General features: G+C 33.4%; 2 protein-coding genes across 3 annotated transcripts; one reads left to right on the forward strand and one right to left on the reverse strand.

Annotated features, from left to right (window-relative positions):
* The first annotated feature begins 14,684 nt into the window (after positions 1–14,684).
* LOC104120516 (protein NSP-INTERACTING KINASE 1) lies at positions 14,685–18,164 on the forward strand. 2 transcript variants are annotated; one of them, XM_009632286.4, is made up of 11 exons: positions 14,685–14,956; positions 15,065–15,197; positions 15,310–15,381; positions 15,464–15,607; positions 15,729–15,800; positions 15,916–15,975; positions 16,080–16,177; positions 16,295–16,441; positions 16,534–16,875; positions 16,958–17,337; positions 17,634–18,164. In XM_009632286.4, exons 1-11 carry the CDS (start codon positions 14,851–14,853, stop codon positions 17,955–17,957), a joined length of 1,878 nt encoding a protein of 625 aa, XP_009630581.1. In that variant the 5' UTR covers positions 14,685–14,850; the 3' UTR covers positions 17,958–18,164. The 2 variants fall into 2 exon arrangements, with proteins under 2 accessions (XP_009630581.1, XP_018621834.1); XM_018766318.3 differs by having other exon boundaries at positions 16,080–16,168.
* Positions 18,165–20,825: 2,661 nt separating this feature from the next.
* LOC104120517 (uncharacterized) lies at positions 20,826–21,299 on the reverse strand. Its single transcript, XM_009632287.4, has one exon. The coding sequence runs from the start codon at positions 21,197–21,199 to the stop codon at positions 20,960–20,962; it is 240 nt and encodes a 79-aa protein (XP_009630582.1). The 5' UTR covers positions 21,200–21,299; the 3' UTR covers positions 20,826–20,959.
* Between the last annotated feature and the right edge of the window lie 388 nt (positions 21,300–21,687).

A 21,687-nucleotide genomic window follows, 5' to 3' on the forward strand; every position in this document is an offset into this window, starting at 1 on the left:
TGAGTTCTTCATGTTGCGGTAATTTTGAAAAAAGAAAGGGCTCTGTAATTGGTCTAGTCTACTACTGGATCCATCATCTAGATTTTGTTAATTCTGGTTTTACTAGATTATGTTGGCAACCTTGAAGATTTTCATGTTTGCTATTGTCAATTGAATCCAACTCAACCCTTTAACTCCAAGATGTTCTTGTCGGTGTTTTAACAGGCGTTTTTGGGGCGAGCCTTGGGGCGAAGCGCACCAAAAACGCTCGGGGGCGATGGTGTGGGGCAAAAGTCTCAAGAGGCGTACGCCCAACAATTTGGGGCGTGTTTTTTTTGGTGAGGCGTAAGCCCCAAAGATTTTTTCAAATTAAAACAAAATTTGTTGAATAAGTATTTCATATAATACCCAAATTCTCAAAATTCAGCTTGGTAATTACTCAAAAGTTTTAAAAAAAAATTGAAATGTATTAAATTTAAAAGTCAAGACTTTTTTTATTGATTGAAGCCCCAATTCATGGTCTTTCCCAGTTCTTTATCTTGTCCGTTAGTTTGCTAATATCTCCCAAAAGCAATAAATATTTTTAAAAAAAATTACAAATACAAAGACAACTCCATTCTTCTTCGTAGCAGCAAGTTCAAAGTTCAAATTGCATGTCAGTCGTCCTTTTTGTTCCTCCATGTAGAAAACTTTATTCTTTTCGACTCAAGTTATTTGAGCTTCTAAGTAGAAATACCTATGGGGCTTACGCCTCGCGGAGGCATATGTAAAACAACTCGCCTTACGCCCGCGCCTTTTAAAATACTGGTTCTTTGTTTAACTTAATTGTGCTACATTAACTCAAGTTTTTGCTGGGCCTAGAGTGTTAGGATAATTCATCTAAAGAATTATGTTCCAACATGGCAATGTCTATTGGGTCCTTCTTGATAAAGATCTTAGTTGTTTTCTGTTACTTCCTTTACCAAGAATGGCACGAAGCTTTCTGTAGTGGCTTTGGAAATGGGCTGGTGTAATATTCGTCATTTATTTGCTTTTCTTGGAGTAGTATCTCGTATCCGGCCCATTTCCCACAGCCCCTAGTAGTATTACAGAGGGGAGTAATTAAGGATTTGTTTGTTTAATTAAGCAGCTTAAAGCGTTCCTTACTATGAGTTTCTCCGGGGTTTGAACTCGAGATCTTTGATTAAGGTCGGAGATATGCCAAATTTCATGCTGACCATAAATTCAAGACGATTGATATTCAATTTGACTAGGTAAATATCATCAAAATACAAAGACTTTCATTAAAAGCCATGTTTTCCTTTTCAATGTCTCGCATAGTCATTTAAGCGCTTCTGTTCTCTAAATTGGAGGCGTCATCATGGAGATCACTATTCAAATTCATGATATTTTTAAGGGGGAATTTATTAGCCGCCATTCGATTTGGTAGAGCAAATAATTCTTCAGAAATAGATAATACAATACAAGCAAATTATTCTTTAATTGGACAATAACAATTTTACTTATATATAGGGCAGGTTTGGCTAACACTTCGCATTGTGCGATTTTTTAAGTAAGTATTTTACACTAACATCGGTCTGATCTCTTAACAGTATCACCAGTTTAAAAAGAGGGAAGAGAAAGAATTGAGTTGTAATATCTGATTGTTGGCTGAAAGTAGACAGAGATAGAGATTAGTCTACACTCCGCATTAAAGATGTTTGGGAGTATTGTACCAAGCAGAAGAAGAAGGAAAATGATGCATCATTCCTCTATCAGACAAATTCTCGTCATGGACCTTACTTTGTCATTTTGTTCTTTTTTGTGTTCGTATTTTAAAATATGTATTCAAAATATTACTATTAGAATTTGAATATTACCCTGATTGCTTTTGTTATTCAAGTATAAAGTGGATGCCCCTGGGCTCATTTACCTATACGGCTATACATAATGGTGAATACATAAATAGTATTTCATGAGTTGCAAATATATACCGAATTTTAATATTTGAAATATTAATAAAAAATCAAGTAAAATAATGATTTCATTCGCAGAATTTCACCTTTTCTTTTCAAGTAAAATTTATGTCAGAACAAAATTTATAATTTTCAGATAAAGACACCTTTTCAACCTCAACTTCAAATACTCGTATCTTTCAACTTTAACCAAATGTTGTCTAAACACAAAAATATTGTTCTGAGAGGCCAGGTTAATTGGATTCACATCTTTATTGGGTTCCTATTGGAAGAACAAAATTACTAGTTGAAGTAAAAGCTAGTCGTCTTGGGACAAATTTTTGCCATTCTGATTCTAGTTGGGTGGCTTTGGACTGAAGGGGACATCTCAATGAGCAAAACGCGATGAGAGTGACACAACAAAGCTATTACCTATTAATGAATTTTGTTCTTTACCTTTTTCACTTGATCAAAATTGTATTGCTATTTGTCTCGTATTTAAGATGCGTATATTCATACTTCATATTTGATAGAAGGAAGACTGTGAAAATAAATCTCAGTTGGAGGCTTCTATTTGTCATACTACAATGGGATTTTGGAATTTAGCTTCACAGATTTGTAGACAACTGAGGTTCTTACAGTGCATAAGACAATTTTTTCATCAACTTTTGATGATTAGTAGCTGTATCCAATTTCCAATTTCCAATTTCCTAGTCCTTCAACCCCTTCATCTACGTACCTTCGCCACCCTAGGGGAGGATAACAGTTTAATAATGCAATTATTTCTAGGCAAGTTTAGTTTCATATACAAGTGCCTTCTCCTTTATAAATAAAAGGTGAATTATGTATACCTCCTCTGAAATTCAATTAGGTGGACCTCCCCTATTTACCCTCGATCTTTAGTAGATTACAACAACAACATACCCAATATTATCCCACCGTGAGGTCTGGGGAGGGTAGTGTGTACGCAGATCTTACCCCTACCTTGTGAGGATAGAGATGTTGTTTCCAATAGACCCTCGGCTCAGGCAAACAGAAGCACCACATTAATGAAAATATAGACAAGAAGGGACAGTACCAAAAAGTCATATAAAAGCAGAATAAAAACAAAAAGATAGTAAGGTGATCAACAATGAAGGAAATAACGGTTAGTCATAAAAACCTACTACCAACAGAAAGCGAGACTGCGTGTCAAAACTATTGTTATGAACACTGGAGACTACCCACTCTACTATCCTAATCCTCGACCTTCATACCTTCCTATCAAGGGTCATGTCCTCGGTCAGCTGAAATTGCATCATGTCTAGCCTAATCACCTCTCCCCACCTCTTCTTTGGCCTACATCTTTAGTAGAGTACTAAGCTTTAAAAAGTTTAATTCATTCTAATTTCTCTCTCTCATTTTCAATAGTAGTTTTTAAGTAAAATACAAAATCGGAAGGTAAAACTGGAACAAAAACCTTTAACCTTTTTAATGAAATTACTAGTGTTAATAGTTCTAAGAACGACTACGCAGGAGGTCTGTGTAATGAAACCTTAAATTAGAGAGAAAAAATTGGATGTTTATTGTAAAATATAGTGAAGGTACCCTTTTCATTCGCTAAATCATATAAGAAGGAAGGTGATCACAACAATCCAAATTGGTGGTTCTCATGCTTGAATATCACAGTGTTTATGTTATGAATCTGCCACTAATTAGCTGAATAATATGTAACTATGCTCAAATAAATCTAAGTTTAACTTTTTTTAAAGTTATTTCTTTCTTTTTCTTTTTGTGGGTGAAGCATCAAAAGATAAAAGGAGGAGGGAAGAGTACTGTCGACAAACCTTTTGTGTAAGGGGCATGCATGTTTTTGGTACCATGACCACCTTAATAATTCACGTAGCTAGCATCTTGTGTTGCTTGCATGTTCCGTCAATATAATTACTATATACTATGAAATATATCCATTTCTGTGCTATTCAAATTCAACTTTCAATAATCATGACTTCCCCTATTAAAGTTTAAAGCTAATCAATCAATCATAACACTAGCCAGTCTCCTTTCTTACAAATTTCCTTCCGTTTGTCCATAGATTCCTTGTTTACTTTCTTATGTTCGAAAAACAGAAAAAGGGAAATTAAGGATAAAATGATTAGAGAGAAAAAGATCAAGCAAAAAGAAAAAATAATAAAGCCAAAAAAAAAGAAGTACTTTTGCTAAAGTGAAATTTTCCATTAAGGTGGATTAAATTCAACTTGCGAAGGCGGAAGCTTTGCAGAAATACTACTACTCACTCACCCACCTTTTAGTTTCAAATAGAAAGTAAAAATAAATAAATAAACACCTTAAATTATATCTTTCGTTTCAATTTACATGACACACTTTCCTAATTAGTCCGTATAAAAAAGAATGACACATTTCTATATTTAGAAATAATTTAACTTTAAACTTTTCATCCACCCATTTTACCTTTAATGAGAGCTTTTATAGTCACATAAATATCATGACCCCACTAAACTTTTGTCCTTTAAACTTTTAGCACCACATATTTCAAAAAAAAAAAATTCTTAAACTTTTAAGTCAAACTACATCATCTAAATTGAAACGGCGGGAGTACTACTACTTCTAATATATTTGATCACTTTAATATTAACCGTAAAATGAACTGAATTTTCAAAAAAGAAAAAAGAATGAAAACGATACAAGTTTGAATGTTTGGCGTGTAAATTTCGATATACTAATCCCTTGGACATACCTACATACATACATACATGTGTGAGCAATTGAATAATTACATAGAATATGTACTTATATCATGTCCATACATATTGTATTTACGTAGAATATTGTTTTTGTTAGGAAGTAGTGTGTTTACTGGTTCTCAGTATCTTAAATTCACGTTATAATAAGAACGTTGCTTTAACTTATATACATTAAATGTGTGAAGATTTTTACGTTATCAATATATTTTTTAACTAACTTTAGAAAGTTCATCTACAGAAGGGTTGGAGTAAAAAGCACTATATATCTTGGATTTCGAAAATCTTAGTTTGATGGTTAACTGGTCCCAACTCCGAAGCAAGCAAGTATTAATTGAGTAATAGAATGGCCTTTCCTTAGGATATAGTGAACAAAGAAAGAGACAATTGATCCCAGCTGTGATTCAATTCCTCTTATTACTCCACAACGCATATATATCTGTTTTTCTTTTGTCATTTTGTCGACTATGGTTTTTTCTTTCTTGCGTTTAGTCAATTCATATTCCTATTGTTACAATGGTGTTGGTCCATATCCTTGCATTTGTTTCTATCAATTTCATAAATTTGGGTGTTGCTTATATGCTGCTACTCTTCATAAAGATAAGATTTAACCTTAAAAATGGAAATGAGTGAAACTTTTAGTATTGTTCTTTCTTGTCCAAGCGAAGAAAAAAAAGATCATTTTGGCCATGATGAATATAGGGATTTTATTTTCGAAAGAACTTCAATTTTTTTAAAGTTATTATACCAATTAATGTTCTTCATGATAAAAAGGAGACATCCTAAAAATTAATTAAACACAGAAAGGTAGACGTTTGATAGTGTCTATTCTTTTAATTATTGGTTCACTTAAAATTTGTGATTACTAATTCAAGAAACCCTATTATATTATGGAAAACAATCTCTTGATCGATGGAAATGCTAATAAGCCTTACACATTTGTTTTTTCACAATTTCAGAAGAAATTTCAGTTGGATAATGTGATCATCACGTCAGAATGAAAAAATAAAAAGGAAAAGTAAGGGGAAAAAAAGAAATAAATTATTTGTTTGGATAACTTAGGTGGGAGAAAGAAGTGGGAAATATGCTTAAACTTGTGCTTCATTCTCCTGCATGTTTACTTTTCCTCCACTTTCACCATGCACTCCTAGCACTTCTTTTTCTTTTGAATCAATTGGGAAAAATAAAGGGAAATAAAAGAAGAAAAGTGAGAAGGGGAAAAGAAAAAAAGGAAAGTAAAATACAAGTTTCTAAACTTTAGTTACCAATTGGGTGAAATGAAGGGAGAGAAAATTAAAGGTAAAACACTTTATACTTTGGATAAAAATTGGCTGAAGCAAAAGAATAAAAAATGAAAATTGAAGAAGAAAAATAATTCCATGCAAACGTGTTTTCCTTCTTAAGTAAACTTTGGTTTCAAATAGGCTCTAGACATTGACGGGCATATTATAAATATATTATATTATGAATGTTCATTTAGTACTTTATTGTAAATAAGTTTTCTGAAAAAGTTTATTCATATGAGAATCCGCCGTAAATATGTTTATCTATTTAGTACTCTATTGGAAATAAGCCTCCTGAAGAAGTTTATCATTTTGGTACTCCGTTATGGATAAACATTACTCTCGATAGAAGATTGTTTATATCTGGTACAATAGCAGCTTGCAGTAGCAGCTTACACAACAACTTGTAATAGCAGCTTACACATCAGCTTGCAGTAGCAGCTTACACAGCAACTTCCTTTCTTCTATAAATAGAGGAATTTTCAGTTCATTATGTACATAAGTTTGAAGTTTAAATAATATATCAGTTTCACTCTATACTTGACTTTACTTTACAGTCTTTATTTTATAACACGTTATCAGCACAAGACTCTACCATCTCGAGCAAATACTTTGAAAGTATCAGAGGTACGAACTTTCTTTTTCTAAATAATGTCAAATCTTTCTAAACTTGAATTTGTAGCCCTAGATATATCGGGCAAAAGCTACATGTCTTCGGTACTTGATGCTGAAATTCATCTTGATGCGATGGGTCTGGCAGACACCATCAAGGACAAAAATCAAGCATCAAACCAAGACCGTGCCAAAGCAATGATATTTCTACGCCATCACCTTGATGAAGACTTGAAAATGGAATATCTCACTATTAAAGATCGAGTTATACTATGGAATAATTTGAAAGATAGATATGACCACCTGAAGATGGCCGTTCTTCCACAGGCACGCTATGATTGGACTCATCTAAGACTACAAAATTTTAAATCTATCGGTGAGTATAATTCTGCTATGTTTAGAATTATTTTCCAATTGAAACTATGTGGTGATAATATTACTGATCATGATATGTTGGAGAAAACGTTCACCACTTTTCATGCCTCGAATATGCTCCTACATCAACAATATCGAGAGATGGGATTCAAAAAGTATTTTGAGCTTATCTCACATCTTCTTGTAGTCGAGCAACATAATGGGCTATTAATGAAAAATCATGAAAGCCGACCTACTGGTTCTTGTCCATTCCCTGATGTGAATAAGACGAACTTCCACCAAGCAAAGCGTGGAAGATGACGTGTCCCCAGTCGTGGTCATGGTCATGGTCGAGGAAGAAACTCTAATCATGGTATTAATAATATACCAAAGAACCCTCCTCACCACCAACAGTAAAAAATGAAGGAACAAAAGCATGAAGCGGTGCAAGCAGCAAAGCCATAAAATGCATGTTATAGATGTGGATGAAAATGGTACTGATCACGTACCTGTCGTACGCCAAACACCTGGTTGAGCTTTATCAAGCCTCCCTGAAGAAGACAGAAAAATGGCGACACAAATTTTATTTCTCGAGATAATTTAGACTTCATGCATTTGGTTAGTAGCTGATTACTTTGCACTCCCGCAAGGAAAAACAAGTCATGTGATCGGTGATGAATATGTAGAGATGTAAATATTTTAATTTTTATTGTTTGTAGTAGATAGTATGGTTATGTAATTGTTGTAAATAAAAGTTATGCTTTGATAATGATGTTTACTATCATACTTATTTTGTTTATGTTATTTTGAAGAATATGGATAATCCTCAAATTATGTTTGGATCAAAGACCAATCATGAAGATATTTGTGTAATTAATATTGGAACAACTCATGCCATATTCAAATATCAGAAATACGTTTCTTATTTGCATAAGGAAAAAGCAAATGCTTCAACAATTTCTAGTAATATAAGTTTAATTGAAGGCTCTCGAAGAGCCACTATATTTCTGTCTAAGGGAACAAAACTTATTATAGACAATGCATTATTCTCCTCTAAGTCCCGAAGAAACTTGTTGAGTTTTATAGATATCTGCCGAAATAGGTATAATGTTGAGACGACTGATGAAATGAATATGGAATATCTCTGTATTACAAAGAATGTTTCTGGCTAGAAGTCCATTGTAGAAAAATTACCAACATTATCTTCTGGCTTATATTATTAAAAGATTAGTACAGTTGAAGCACACTCTATCGTAAATCAGAAGTTTACTAATTCAAATATTTTCGTGCTTTGGCATGGCCGTTTGGGCCATCCTGGATCAATAATGATGAGACAAATTACTGAAAATTCGAGTGGGCATCCATTAAAGAACTTGAAGAATCTTACAAATAATGAATTTTCTCGTGATGCTTGTTATCAAAGCAAAATGATCACTAGACTATCACCAATGAAGGTTGGCATTTAATCCCCTACCTTTTTAGAACGCATACATGGAGATATATGTAGACCTATTTACCCACCAAGTGGGCTGTTTAGATATTTTATGATCCTAATAGATGCATCTTCAAAATGGTCTCATGTGTGCTTACTATCATCTCGCAACCTGCGTTTGCAAAGCTATTAGCCCAAATAATTCTATTACGGTCACAATTCCCAATTTATCCCATAAAGGCTATTCGCCTTGATAATGCTGGAGAATTCTCATCTTAAGCTTTTGATGATTATTGTCTATCAGTTGGGATAAAAGTTGAACATCCTGTAGCTTATGTTCATACTCAAAATGGCCTCACAGAGTCATTTATTAAACGCCTGCAATTGATAGCAAGACCACTACTTATGAAAACAAAATTGTCCACCACTGTTTGGGGCCATGCTATCTTGCATGCAGCATCACTTATCTGTCTCAGACCGATATATTATAATAAATATTCTTCGTTATAATTAGTTTTTGGTCATGAACCAGATATTGCCATCTATGAATTTTTGGATGTGCTGTATATGTGCCAGTAGCACCACCACAATGCATTAAGATGGGCCCACATATACGATTAGGAATATATGTTGGGTTTGAATCACCCTCTATTAATCGCTATCTTGAACCATTGACGGAAGATTTATTTACTGCTCGATTTGCAGATTGTCAGTTTGATGAAATAAATTTTCCACAATTAGGGGGAGATATAAAGGAAATCAAAAGAGAAATTGTGGGAAAAGTTTCATCGTTATCTCATTTTGATCCACGTACCCCTATATATAATCAGGAGGTACAGAAGATCATCCATTATAAAATATAGCAAATCAAATGCGAGACGCATTTACTGATTGGAATAGGATAACTAAGTTACATATCCCTGCAGAGAACATGCTTATCCGAATTGATGTCCCAGCAGGACCATCTACTAGCATGAGAGCTAGTGAACCTAAAGCAGGCCTGAAGAGTGGTAGGCCTTTGGGTTTTAAGGATCGAAATTCTCGAAAAAGAAAATCGACAAATGATAACGATACTCTGAAGGAATCTCCTGAAGATACCCAAGATCTGATTAGTTCTAAGATTTCTGAAGAAATCAATGAACCCAAGACTCAAGTGAGCGAGGAATTTTTAATAAGTTCTAATCGTGATAGGATTAATTTAAATCGATCTGAAATAGTGGTGGACAATATTTTTGCATATAATGTTGCACTTAACATTATGGAAGATAGTGAGGATTTTGAACCCCGATTTGTCGAAGAATGTCAACAAAGATCTGATTGGCTAAAATGGCAAGAGACAATTCAATCAGAATTGAACGCACTTGTTAAAAGAGAGGTCTTTGGACCAGTAGTCCAAACACCTGCTAGTATAAAAATAGTTGGTCATAAATGGCTTTTTGTGCGAAAAAGGAATGAAAAAAATAAAGTTGAAAGATACAAGGCTCGCCTTGTCGCACAAGGATTCTCACAACAATCTAGAGTCGATTATGAAGAAATATATTCACCCGTTATGGATTCCATAACATTTCGAAATCTCATCAGTTTAGCCTTACGTGAAAGGCTTGAAATACATCTAATGGATGTAGTTATAGCTTATCTGTACGGGGTCACTTGATAGTGAAATTTACATAAAATCCCTGAAGGATTTTAAATGCATGAAGCATATTCAAAATCTCGGGAAATATACTCAATCAGATTACAAAAATCTTTGTACGGTTTAAAACAATCTAGGCGCATGTGGTATAATCGCCCCAGTGAATATTTTCTGAAAGAGGGTTATATAAATGATATTATTTGTCCATATATTTTTATAAAGAAAATGGCATCCGAATTTGATATATTTTTTATTTTTGTTGATGATATAAATCTTGTTAGAACTCCAGAAGAGCTCCAAAAGGCAATTGAATATCTTAAGAAAGAATTTGAAATGAAAGATCTTGGAAAGATAAAATTTTGTCTTAGTCTGCAAATTGAATATTTAGCAGACGAGATCTTTATCCATCAACCTGCCTATACAGAGAGGGTCTTAAAATACTTTTACATGGACAAAATGCACCCATTGAGTACACCAATGGTTGTTCAATCACTTGAAGTGAATAAGGACCCGTTCCGACCTCCAGAAAAGGAAGAGGAACTCCTTGGTCCCGAAATACTATATCTCAGTGCAATTGGTGCACTTATGTATCTTGCTAATGCTACAAAGCCTGACATAGCATTTTCTGTTAATTTACTAGCAATATATAACTCTTCTCCTACAAAGAGACATTGGAATGGGAGTAAGCATATTTTGTGATATTTAAAGACAACTCTTGATATGAGTTTGTTTTATGCTAACAAAGGTAGTGTAGATCTTATTGGTTATGCAGATACAAATTATTTATCTGATCCCCACAAAGCTCGATCTCAAATCGGGTACGTGTTTACATGTGGAGGTACTGTCATATCATGACGCTCCACAAAGCAATCTATTGTTGTTACTTCTTCAAATCATGCTGAGATAATAGCTATTCATTAAGCAAGTAGGGAATGCGTATGGTTGAGATCAGTGATTCATTTTACTCAAGAAAAATATGGGTTGGAATGTGATAAAAGATCCACAATTTTATACGAAGACAATGTTGCATGCATAGCCCAATTGAAGGGAGGATTTATAAAAGGAGTTAGAACGAAGCACATCTCACCAAAATTATGCTACACACACGATCTTCAGAAAAATTGTGACATTGATGTGCAACAAATCTGTTCAAGTGACAATCCGGCAGATTTATTCACTAAATCTTTGCGAACTTCAACTTTTGAGAATATGGTTTACAAGATTGGAATGCGGAGACTCAAATATTTAAAACAAGATTTTCATGAGGGGAGTAAAATACGCGATATACTCTTTTTTTCCTTACTAAGGTGTTTTCTCATAGGGTTTTCCTTATAAGGTTTTTAATGAGGCAACTAGCAATGCGTATTACTAAATATGTGTATTTTTTTTCCTTCACTAGGAATTTTTTTCCCACGGAGTTTTCCTAGTAAGGTTTTAATGAGGCACATTATCTTTTAATGAACATCCAAGGGGAAGTGTTATAAATATATTATATTATGGATGTTCATTTAGTACTCCATTGTAAATAAGCTTCCTGAAGAAGTTTATCCATATGAGACTCTACTGTAAATATGTTTATCTATTTAGTACGCTATTGGAAATAAGCCTCCTGAAGAAGCTTATCATTTTGGTACTCCGTTATGGATAAACATTACTCCCGGTAGAAGATTATCTATATCTGGTACAGTAGTAGCTTACAAGCAACTTACAAGCAGCTTACACAGCAGCTTGCAGTAGCAGCTTACACAATAGCTTACAATAGCAGCTTACAAGCAACTTACACAGCAGCTTGCAGTAGGAGCTTACAAGCAGCTTACACAGTAGCTTCCTTTATTCTATATAAATAAAGGAGTTTTTAGGTCATTATGTACGTAAGTTTGAAGTTTGAATTATATATCAGTTTCTCTGTATACTTGTCTTTAATTTATATTCTTTATTTTATAACAAGGATTTAATTTTCTACTTCTTTTATTTTAGAGTTTTGATGTTGAATATTCCATGTGTCCTATATATATGACTCTCTTTAACTAGGACGAAACAACATTTGACACCATTCCACAACTTTCAAAATTCAAATCTATTTATTTTATCTATTAAACAATATTTTTGTGTTAACTTTATATTTTATTTTACTTCAGCAAATATAATACCTAAATCAAATTATTTTGTTAGCTCCGTCTCAAGCTAAACGTTCATATAAAATGTGAAAGGAAGACCATCAAAAAATGTGGTGCAGTGGATGAGACTGATATTTCCTTAGCCAGAGGTCTCAGGTTCGACCTTGGGTATGGAAAAATCATTGCTAGGGAGCGCTTTCCCGAATGTGGCCCTATGCGGTGTGAATTCGAATATAGTCGGGCTCCAATGCTGGTATCAGACACCGAGCGAGAAAAAAAAATGTGAAAGAAAGATTGAACTATGTTTTACCCTCAGTACTCGGTAGTGTCCCTTGCTCCTTGCTCTTTAGTCCTGAAATTTTGACTGGTCTTGGAACGGTCCATTTAACGAAGCAATGGGTACAAGCAGCTATATACAAAACGAACACGTCAGATGCCACGAAAAGTGTAGAGACTCCCAGTGCACTTCCCTTTGTTTCTAATATTTAAACGTTGCGTTTTGAGTTAAGATGTGAAATACAAGTATTATCCAACTCTATGTTTATTTGTTATGTCTGTGGAAAAGGCCACCTAATTAAGATTAATTTTCAATCATAATTAGTTTACTTTTTATTTAAATGAAAAGAAACGATTAAGGGGGAAACAAGAAAAGGAGAGATGGAATGATATTGTCCACCCACAACAAATTGAAATTCCTCCCCATGATGTTAAAGGGAGCATGAAAGGATGGAGGATGGGCAGCTTTAGCTTTATAAAGTAGTAGTAGTACTACTTTTTTCTAGATAAGTTTCTTTGGAATGACTATCTCATGAAGCTTAGTGCTAAGCGTGTGAAATCATGTTTAACAACATATAGTGTGGTAATAGCTGGTGGAATCAATTAAAGTACATACATGATTCCTATCTTGGCCACACACTCGATCCAAAAGGTAGTCAAATATATTGAAGTGGGTGATTTTTTAAGCTAAGACCAAGTCGGCAATGAAGTGGATAAAAATCATGATATGTTAGAGTTTATAAAAATTGCTAAGTGATTTCTTTTTCTTTATTTAAGTTTTTTGACCAACAAATTTATTCGATCCCTGTCAGAAGCAGCTCGACGATGTTGATGGCCTATAGCCAAATTATATTAGAGGCCTCTTAAACATATTTGATAAATTTCACACAATAATGAAAAACAAAAGAACTTAGTCTTTTGATCTATGGAACAATTAAATATGACAAAAGAAAATAGCTAATTTGAAAAAACTTAGTCCAAAATTAGAAAGTCAAGCGTTAGTAAACATAAAAGAAAATGAATGTACATAGATGATGAAAAATTAGAATTGATGAAGTTAAATATACCTAGATAATGAGAGAAAATAAATTACCGTTATTGACTCACTCATCTATGCAACCTCAACCAAATTAAAATATACTCATTAAACTTTGAAATATTTTTTAAATAATTATTATTAAAATTATATATTATATATAATAATAGAGTATAATAGTTTTTGGGGCCTTTAGTAATTGGGGGCTGAGGCAATGACTTCACCAGCCTTACCCTTCGGCCGCCTATGTTTCCTGTGTTGGTGAGAGATAAATAAACGATAGAATAATTAAAGTGTGTACAACATGACCAAACATCATAATTATCCAAAAGATAAAAAGGTAAAAAAAAAGTTATGTGGGTAAAAATGCAAAGAATTAAAAAAGGAAAATTGACATTGTATAGTTACTCTCAAAATAATAGACAAAATTATATATATTTTTTATATATATATATTTTGTATGTTATATACAAAAATTATACAAATTTTATATACTTTTACGAATATCGAACGTAAATAGTTTTTGACGCGAAATAAAAAAGTGATCTGACGGCCAACAAAGATGCCTCTTATCATGGGCGTGGTCTTTGGACCATGGCCCATGCCACTGGTCACCAAAACTATTATCAATCTCGAGCCTAAATTTCTTGAGATTCCCACATTCTTAGGTTGTTAATTAAAACTATAATTTATAAAATAAGATAAAGTTTTGGGATTTTGTTGTATGGCCAAACTCAGGGAATGTTGGATTCCCTTGCAAATCCAACTCCCATAAGCCAATACTTGCACTCTTACACATACCAAATGTTTGTTCCCTATATTTTTCTAAAAATATTATCCCACATAATAAAGCTCCCATAATAATGACAAAAGTTACAAATTTCTAAGCCATAAGTTAGCTAGTGAATGACTCACCCACGAGAAATATTTGGTCTTATTATACATACCCTTTTCACTAATACTTTTGTTTATTTGTCTTTACAAGAATGATTTTGATTTAAGCTTAAAGAAGAGGCCATTAAAAACTTGTCATTTCACTGTCTATATTTCAAGACAAAGTGTCTGATTAAGATATCAGTAGATTTCCATATCTCAAACTTAAAAAAATATTAGCCTAATGGTAATAATATTCTGCTTTATTAAAGTTTAGGCTATTAAAATATTCATTTCCTTACAAGGGGGCTCTGTCCCAGTGACAGGCATGCTAAGTTTTCCTTTTTACAAAGACTGCTTTTTTGTGAGGACTGACAAGACAGTAGTAAAATGATTTTCTGGTATACAAAAGCTATAGTTTTGTTCTCAATATCTAAGGACTAGTACTATTACTATTAGATTACCCCCCTAGAGGAAAATCCAATACAGGGTTTGTCTTTCTGTATAGCTTCAGTTAATTCAACAAGGCCTGATTATTGAGTTTCTGTTTCTTTCTTGCTCTCTGTGAATTGAACATTTAATGGAAAGGATAAGTGAGTTAAATGCTGCATTCTTGTTTGTGACATTCTTGGCCCTTTGGAACACTGCAACAGGGTTGCTTTCTCCTAAAGGTGTCAACTTTGAAGGTAATTAGTGTTCCTATTGAAAAATATTCTGCAGAATGTATAATACTTAGCCTTAAAAACTTGATACAATGAAAAAGTTTCATCTTGGGTTGTTCTTATTATGTTCAGTGCAAGCTTTAATGGCAATAAAAGCTGCTTTGAAAGATCCTCATGGAGTTCTTGATAATTGGGATGGTACCTCAGTTGATCCATGTAGTTGGGCTATGGTTACTTGCTCTGCTGAGAGTTTTGTTATTGGCCTGTAAGTGAAAGATTAATGCTTTCTGTTTTTTCTTTTTCTGTTTCTTTGGAATTCAAAGGTTGAGAAGATATCTATGTTCCATAATTCAAAGTTAATAGGGTGTTTTATGCAGAGGGTCTCCCAGCCAAAATCTATCTGGTAGTCTTTCTCCAAGCATTGGCAATTTAACTAATCTTCAGATTATGTGAGTATTAAAATCAGTAATTTCGAGCTTTCTTGATTATTTTAATGTTACTTTTAAGTGATGAATAACTATGTTTTGACAGATTGCTGCAAAATAACAATATAACAGGACCAATTCCAAAAGAGGTTGGAAAGCTTTTCAAGCTTCAGACTCTTGATCTTTCAGATAATTTCTTCACTGGTGATATTCCTCCCTCTTTGGGACACTTGAATAGCCTCAAGTACATGTAAGTATCTAAAGTCTTGAAAAGAGAGAAAACTTCATTTTTTATGCTTTGACACTTTGCATTGTTGTTCATTCATCTTCCTGAATTTTTAATCTTGGATTCCTTTTATTAACTGCTTTAGGAGGCTCAACAATAACAGTCTATCAGGAGAAATTCCAGTCTCATTGACTAACATGTCACAGCTCACTCTTGTGTAAATCCCTACTACTACTTGTCTTTTTCTTATCTCTCTTTATTGTTTTTCTTATTGTAATGTAAATAGCTTCAATAATTTGGATTGATTTTGTTATTCAATTTTTTGGATACAGGGACTTGTCCTATAATAACTTGAGCGGACCAGTGCCTAGGTTTCCTTCTAAGAAATTCGAGTAAGCTAATTAACATTTTATTCAGAGATCAGTTACTTACATGTCATCAATTTTTGTTTAATAAAAAGCTGGAATATTGAAATCATTTATGTTCATCATTGTAGCATTGTTGGAAATCCATTGATCTGTGCGACAGGATCTGAGCCAGATTGCTACGGAACGCAGCTGCTGCCTATGTCAATGACATTGAACAGTTCAGAAAGTACGCATTATATAGAATGCCATTTTCCCCCCAAATCTAGCCATTTTCTTCAGCCTGTAATTTCAAGAGTTCTTGCATTCTTCTGTTTATTCTCATTGTTTGCTCCGTGTTATTCAGCTCTGCCTTCTGGGAAGCAAAAAAGTCATAAAATTGCCCTTGTGTTTGGCTCAAGCCTTGGTTGCATCTCTTTGCTCGTTCTTGGAATTGGACTATTTCTATGGTCAAGGCATAGACATAATCAACAGGCCTTTTTTGATGTCAAAGGTTGGTCAATTTGTTATAGAACTTCAACTCAATGTCCTTATGAAAGTTATGCTCACAGGTTCATCATCATTTCTATTATCTAAAAATTTTAGATCGGCATCATGAAGAAGTTTCCCTCGGAAATTTGAGAAGATTTCAATTCAAGGATCTCCAGATTGCAACCAACAACTTCAGCAGCAAAAACATTTTGGGAAAAGGTGGTTTTGGAAAAGTTTATAAAGGTCATTTGCCAGATGGGACTCCTGTGGCTGTAAAGAGGCTAAATGATGGCAATGCAATTGGTGGCGAGAAACAATTTCAGACAGAAGTTGAAATGATAAGCTTAGCGGTGCACCGTAACCTCCTCAGGCTCTACGGATTTTGCATGACACCGAACGAGAAGCTTTTGGTTTACCCCTATATGTCTAATGGTAGTGTAGCTTTTCGTCTCAGAGGTAACGATACATATTTATTGCAAGTGGCATTTCAGATTTCGTATTTGTCTTGTGCTGAAATAATCCGTGTTACTCTCTATAGTAAAACCGGTGTTGGACTGGGGAACAAGGAAGCGAATAGCTCTAGGAGCTGCTCGAGGACTGTTGTATCTTCATGAACAATGTGATCCAAAGATAATTCATAGGGATGTTAAGGCAGCAAATATCTTGCTCGATGACTATTGTGAGGCGGTTGTGGGAGACTTTGGGCTGGCAAAGCTTTTGGATCACCAGGATACCCATGTCACAACCGCTGTTCGTGGAACGGTGGGGCATATAGCGCCAGAATACCTTTCAACAGGCCAATCATCTGAGAAAACTGATGTGTTTGGATTTGGAATCCTTCTTCTTGAACTGATCACAGGAATGAGAGCTATAGAATTTGGAAAAGCAGCTAACCAGAAGGGAGCAATGCTTGATTGGGTGAGTGTCAATTTGTCTAGCCTCAATTAAGCATCTAACCATCCATTCGATTTAATATGACACTATTTCCTTTTTAATCTGTCCCAAAAAGAATGACACTTTTCTGTATTTGGAAACTGGTTAACTTTAAACTTTTCTTACCCTTAATGACATGCTCTTATAGCCATAGAAATGTTTTATAAGAAGACTTTTGGTTCGTGTCAAAACTATTATAGTTTCGCACTCGAAATATTGCGTTTCCTTCTTTTCTTTTAGAATGTCATTCCCCCAATATAACCTTGTGTTGTATGTATCAGGTTAAGAAAATTCACCAAGAGAAGAAACTTGATATCCTGGTTGATAAAGAGTTGAAAAGCAACTATGATCGGATTGAGCTAGAGGAAATGGTTCAAGTTGCTCTGCTCTGCACTCAATATCTTCCAGGCCACAGACCAAAAATGTCTGAAATTGTTCGAATGCTTGAGGGTGATGGACTTGCAGAGAGGTGGGAAGCATCCCAGAAATTTGACGGCAGTAACAAATACAAAACGAAAGAGCTGTCTTCGTCTGAGAGATTTTCAGATCTCACAGATGATTCTTTGTTGCTTGTACAAGCCATGGAGCTATCTGGTCCTAGGTGAGATATTGTATTCTTTAGTACGTATTTATACAGATTGAAATTCACACTTAGAACTTTCAGGCAGATTTCTAGAGGCCAGTTGTTAAACTATGTATTGTATAGTAACGAACCACCAAAGATTCAAAGAACTTTGATGTGTTCTTTTGTCCTTGTATATGTTCATGTTATTAATTTAAATGATTTTAATTGAGAGTTCATTTTTTTTTCACTTTAAGACTTGTATTAGTAGTTTAGATAATGGTATAACTTTGACATTATGAGGTTAGTTTTTAAGCATTATTGAGTGCATTCCCATAACAATCATCATTTGGCTTCGAGTACATATATGTTTCACTGCTATTTTGTGTTAGCATGTATAATGATTAGCAACGGCTATTGAAAAGGAATCTGACGTTATGTTATAATTCAGGGTCAGAGTGAGAATTTTCTGGTGCAGGAACTAATGATTCCTAAAAAAGAAGGTTGCTTTATTTTTCAGTGCAATACACGAAGCAACACTAATAATAGCAAGGAATCCAAGAAACAGACTGGTCCGGCTTGGAAATTTCTTAATTCATTGTCCAGTGGCAAAGTGTGTTATCCAGTTTGACAAAAGCAAATGAAATTAATGAAAGTAACTTAAGTAAAATTTATATAGAAAATGGGTGTGACAACCGCTAGCTTGGCTTCAACGAGGAAAAAGGTTACCTGGAGTTGACTTTATTTGAATTCCTTGAAGCGAAAAGTGAAATATTTTGCTCCATAAAGACTAGCCAAGATAAAAATATGAAAACCAATGTTTTGTCCTTTTTCCTAGAGAACAAGACAAGACACAATTTTAAAGACTTAATCACATTAACAATCTGTTTTCCTAAAACAATAGTCAATATAGCTGAATATATCACGAGAGTTAATATTTTGCAGTACCAAAACATGATCTTTTTTTTTCTACAAAAGGCTTAGCAGCCTCGCCTAATACCATTTGATATTTCAATGACAAAAGAGCATGATATGACAACCTAACGGTGATAGACGATCATCATCCTACATCTCAATGGACTGAAATGACTAAATAGAGGAGGGATTTGCTTGAATGTTTAAAATAAGTGCGGTCATTTAAAATTTAAGATATAGAAAGACACCTTGAATTTTTGTACGCTAACTTAAATTGCAATATGAAACTTCTTTAGGATTAAACTAACGACAATTGAATCATATATCAGTTGAAAAATTGCCATCCAAGTGGATGGGGAATATAAGATTGGGCTGCAAGAGATTTCAAACACAAAATCTCTAGGTGTCAGTAGCCCAAGTTCTAACTCAAACGGCCATTACTTTCGACCCAAAATCTAAGAAATGTTCCTCTCGTTTTCAGCTGTTTATAATTAATTTCTTATTATTCTCCATCAATGTTATATATTATGGTTGATGTGTTCATGTTATCATTCTCCTTTCTGCTTCAGAAAATCAAAGGTTTTATTGTTTGCTAGTGTTGTTAAATTGAGTCTAAACTCTCAATTAAATGTAGATTTTTCGGTTGTCTCGCCATATCGAGAAATCCCACGATTTACTCCACAAGGCGCAATTACATGCACCTTTAGATCCTGTTTGGAAGGTCATCTCGGAATTCGATTTGGGTGTAATTGGATATAATTACACAGTTGACATGTTTGTCTGGCCGAGTAATTACTTGGTCAACATAAAATTGAGTGTAATTAGAGGGGTGTAATTACACTCTCCAATTCTCAAGGGGAGGTGAGAATTAATGATAATTACACTATGTAATTACAAGATTACTTTTTAATTTCTTTCCTTTTTCGTTTTTATTTTTATTTTTTTATAACTTTTTATTTCCATAATTTAAATTTCCTTTTTATTTTTATTTTTTAATATTATAATATAATTTTTTCGTACATTATTTATCTTTTACTTCATGCGAATCCACGTAATTGCTCGTATATTTTATTTCTTATTGCGTAACTGTGTTATTATTCTAGTTTTTGAAACTAGACCTTCTAATATTAGAAATAATGAGTCATTAACAAACTTGACATATATTAGGTGATGTTATTAAAGTAAAATTTTATTTTTGAATGAGGTTATAAACTTATTATGTTTCTTAATCTTAAATTGTATTGGAACATATTTTTATTATGTTAGAAAATATGTGTTATTTTTTTTTTTTTGGATTTTAAAATTGTGTTATTTTTATGGTTCCAATTTACTTATTTTAATAGTATTGACTTATTATTTTATATTGCATGTTGTTCATTTTTTAGTTAGAATTGATAGATTAATTTTGTCAAATATTTAACTAATGTTATGACATTATATTTATAAATATTAATTTACTTTATCAAACATACATGATGTTCTTTACGAAACGTATACTTTTAGTTTATATAATTAGTTAAATTAAATATTATTAATTTTAAAAATATATATCAATTATTTTTATAATATTAGTTATAAATATATGATTACTGATATATTCAAGAAAAAATATGCATCTTAAATATCAAAATCTAATATCATTTCTACTTATAAAAAAATATTTATAGGCATATATTTATTATATTAATTTTTAAATTTTAATAATTACTTTATTTAAAATTTAATTTACTATATAATTATAGTTGTGCAACCAAACAAGACGCTTGTAATTATACTGTAATTACGTTATGACAAACGAATAAATCATCGTAATTATTATATTGTGTAATTATTAAGCTGTAATTCAAATTAGCGGGTGACTTTCCAAACAGAGTCTTAATTTACGTGGAAGATGCATAGGCTCATTGCTTAATCAGACATCATTCATATTAATCATGGGAAGAAGTTTATTCTTCAACACAAAGTACATTTTAAGGCAAGCGTCATACTCATGTCATTCTTTAACAACTTTGGATTATTTCAAGCCCCAAAGAGATGAACATAGTAGGAGACAGTAAGACCACTACCAAAAGAACTTGTATTAATACAACTGACAAAACTAGACTTCATATATATTCTAAATTAGTATCACTAGCCGGTGCCGGTAACGCCCAAGTCATGTTTGTTCTCTTCCTTGCCAGCACCAAAAACAGGACCGCCTAAGCCGGCGGCATCTTTCACCTTGTCTTGGATTTTATCAATTTGAATTCCGCGCTCATCTTCACGGGAATGGAGTTCCATTTTGGGCTTGTCCTCCTCTTTCTGATCAACTGATTCATATGTGGTTGGTGTTAGAGATCCCTTTGGCTGTGCTCCTTGTGCCCCCGACATCCCTCTCCTTCAACCTTTTAACTTCTACACCCCAATTATACCCTTTAACTTCGTACAATTCTTTGCTAAATAGTTCGGAGCTATAGCTAAGCTTATTATCAATCTGCATATTTGTGAGTAGCTAACATATTCAATAGTCATGACGGTAAGATTGATGAGGCTGCCACGTATCATACAAGAAACTTTCATGTGGCTAACGCGGAGAAGTTCCACGTGTGAGTTGTGTATGTCACTCCCTGTTAAAATTAAAGGGAATTAGTTAACTGGTAGACCAAGAATATCAGTTACTCCGTAATTACCGTGATTTTCCATTTTTTCACTAGATTAATTCGGACTAATTTTCAATTGTACATAAATGGTATTTTTAATATGTATATGTTATAAAATAAAAGCAATTTAGTAAAATATGAACATGACATGTTGTTATGAAATAAAATCAATTTAGTAAAACATGAATAAGAAATGGAGATAGAGAGAAGAAAGAGATT

The sequence above is a fragment of the Nicotiana tomentosiformis genome, chromosome 2 (genome assembly GCF_000390325.3).
Source record: "Nicotiana tomentosiformis chromosome 2, ASM39032v3, whole genome shotgun sequence".
Classification (NCBI taxonomy): Eukaryota; Viridiplantae; Streptophyta; class Magnoliopsida; order Solanales; family Solanaceae; genus Nicotiana; species Nicotiana tomentosiformis.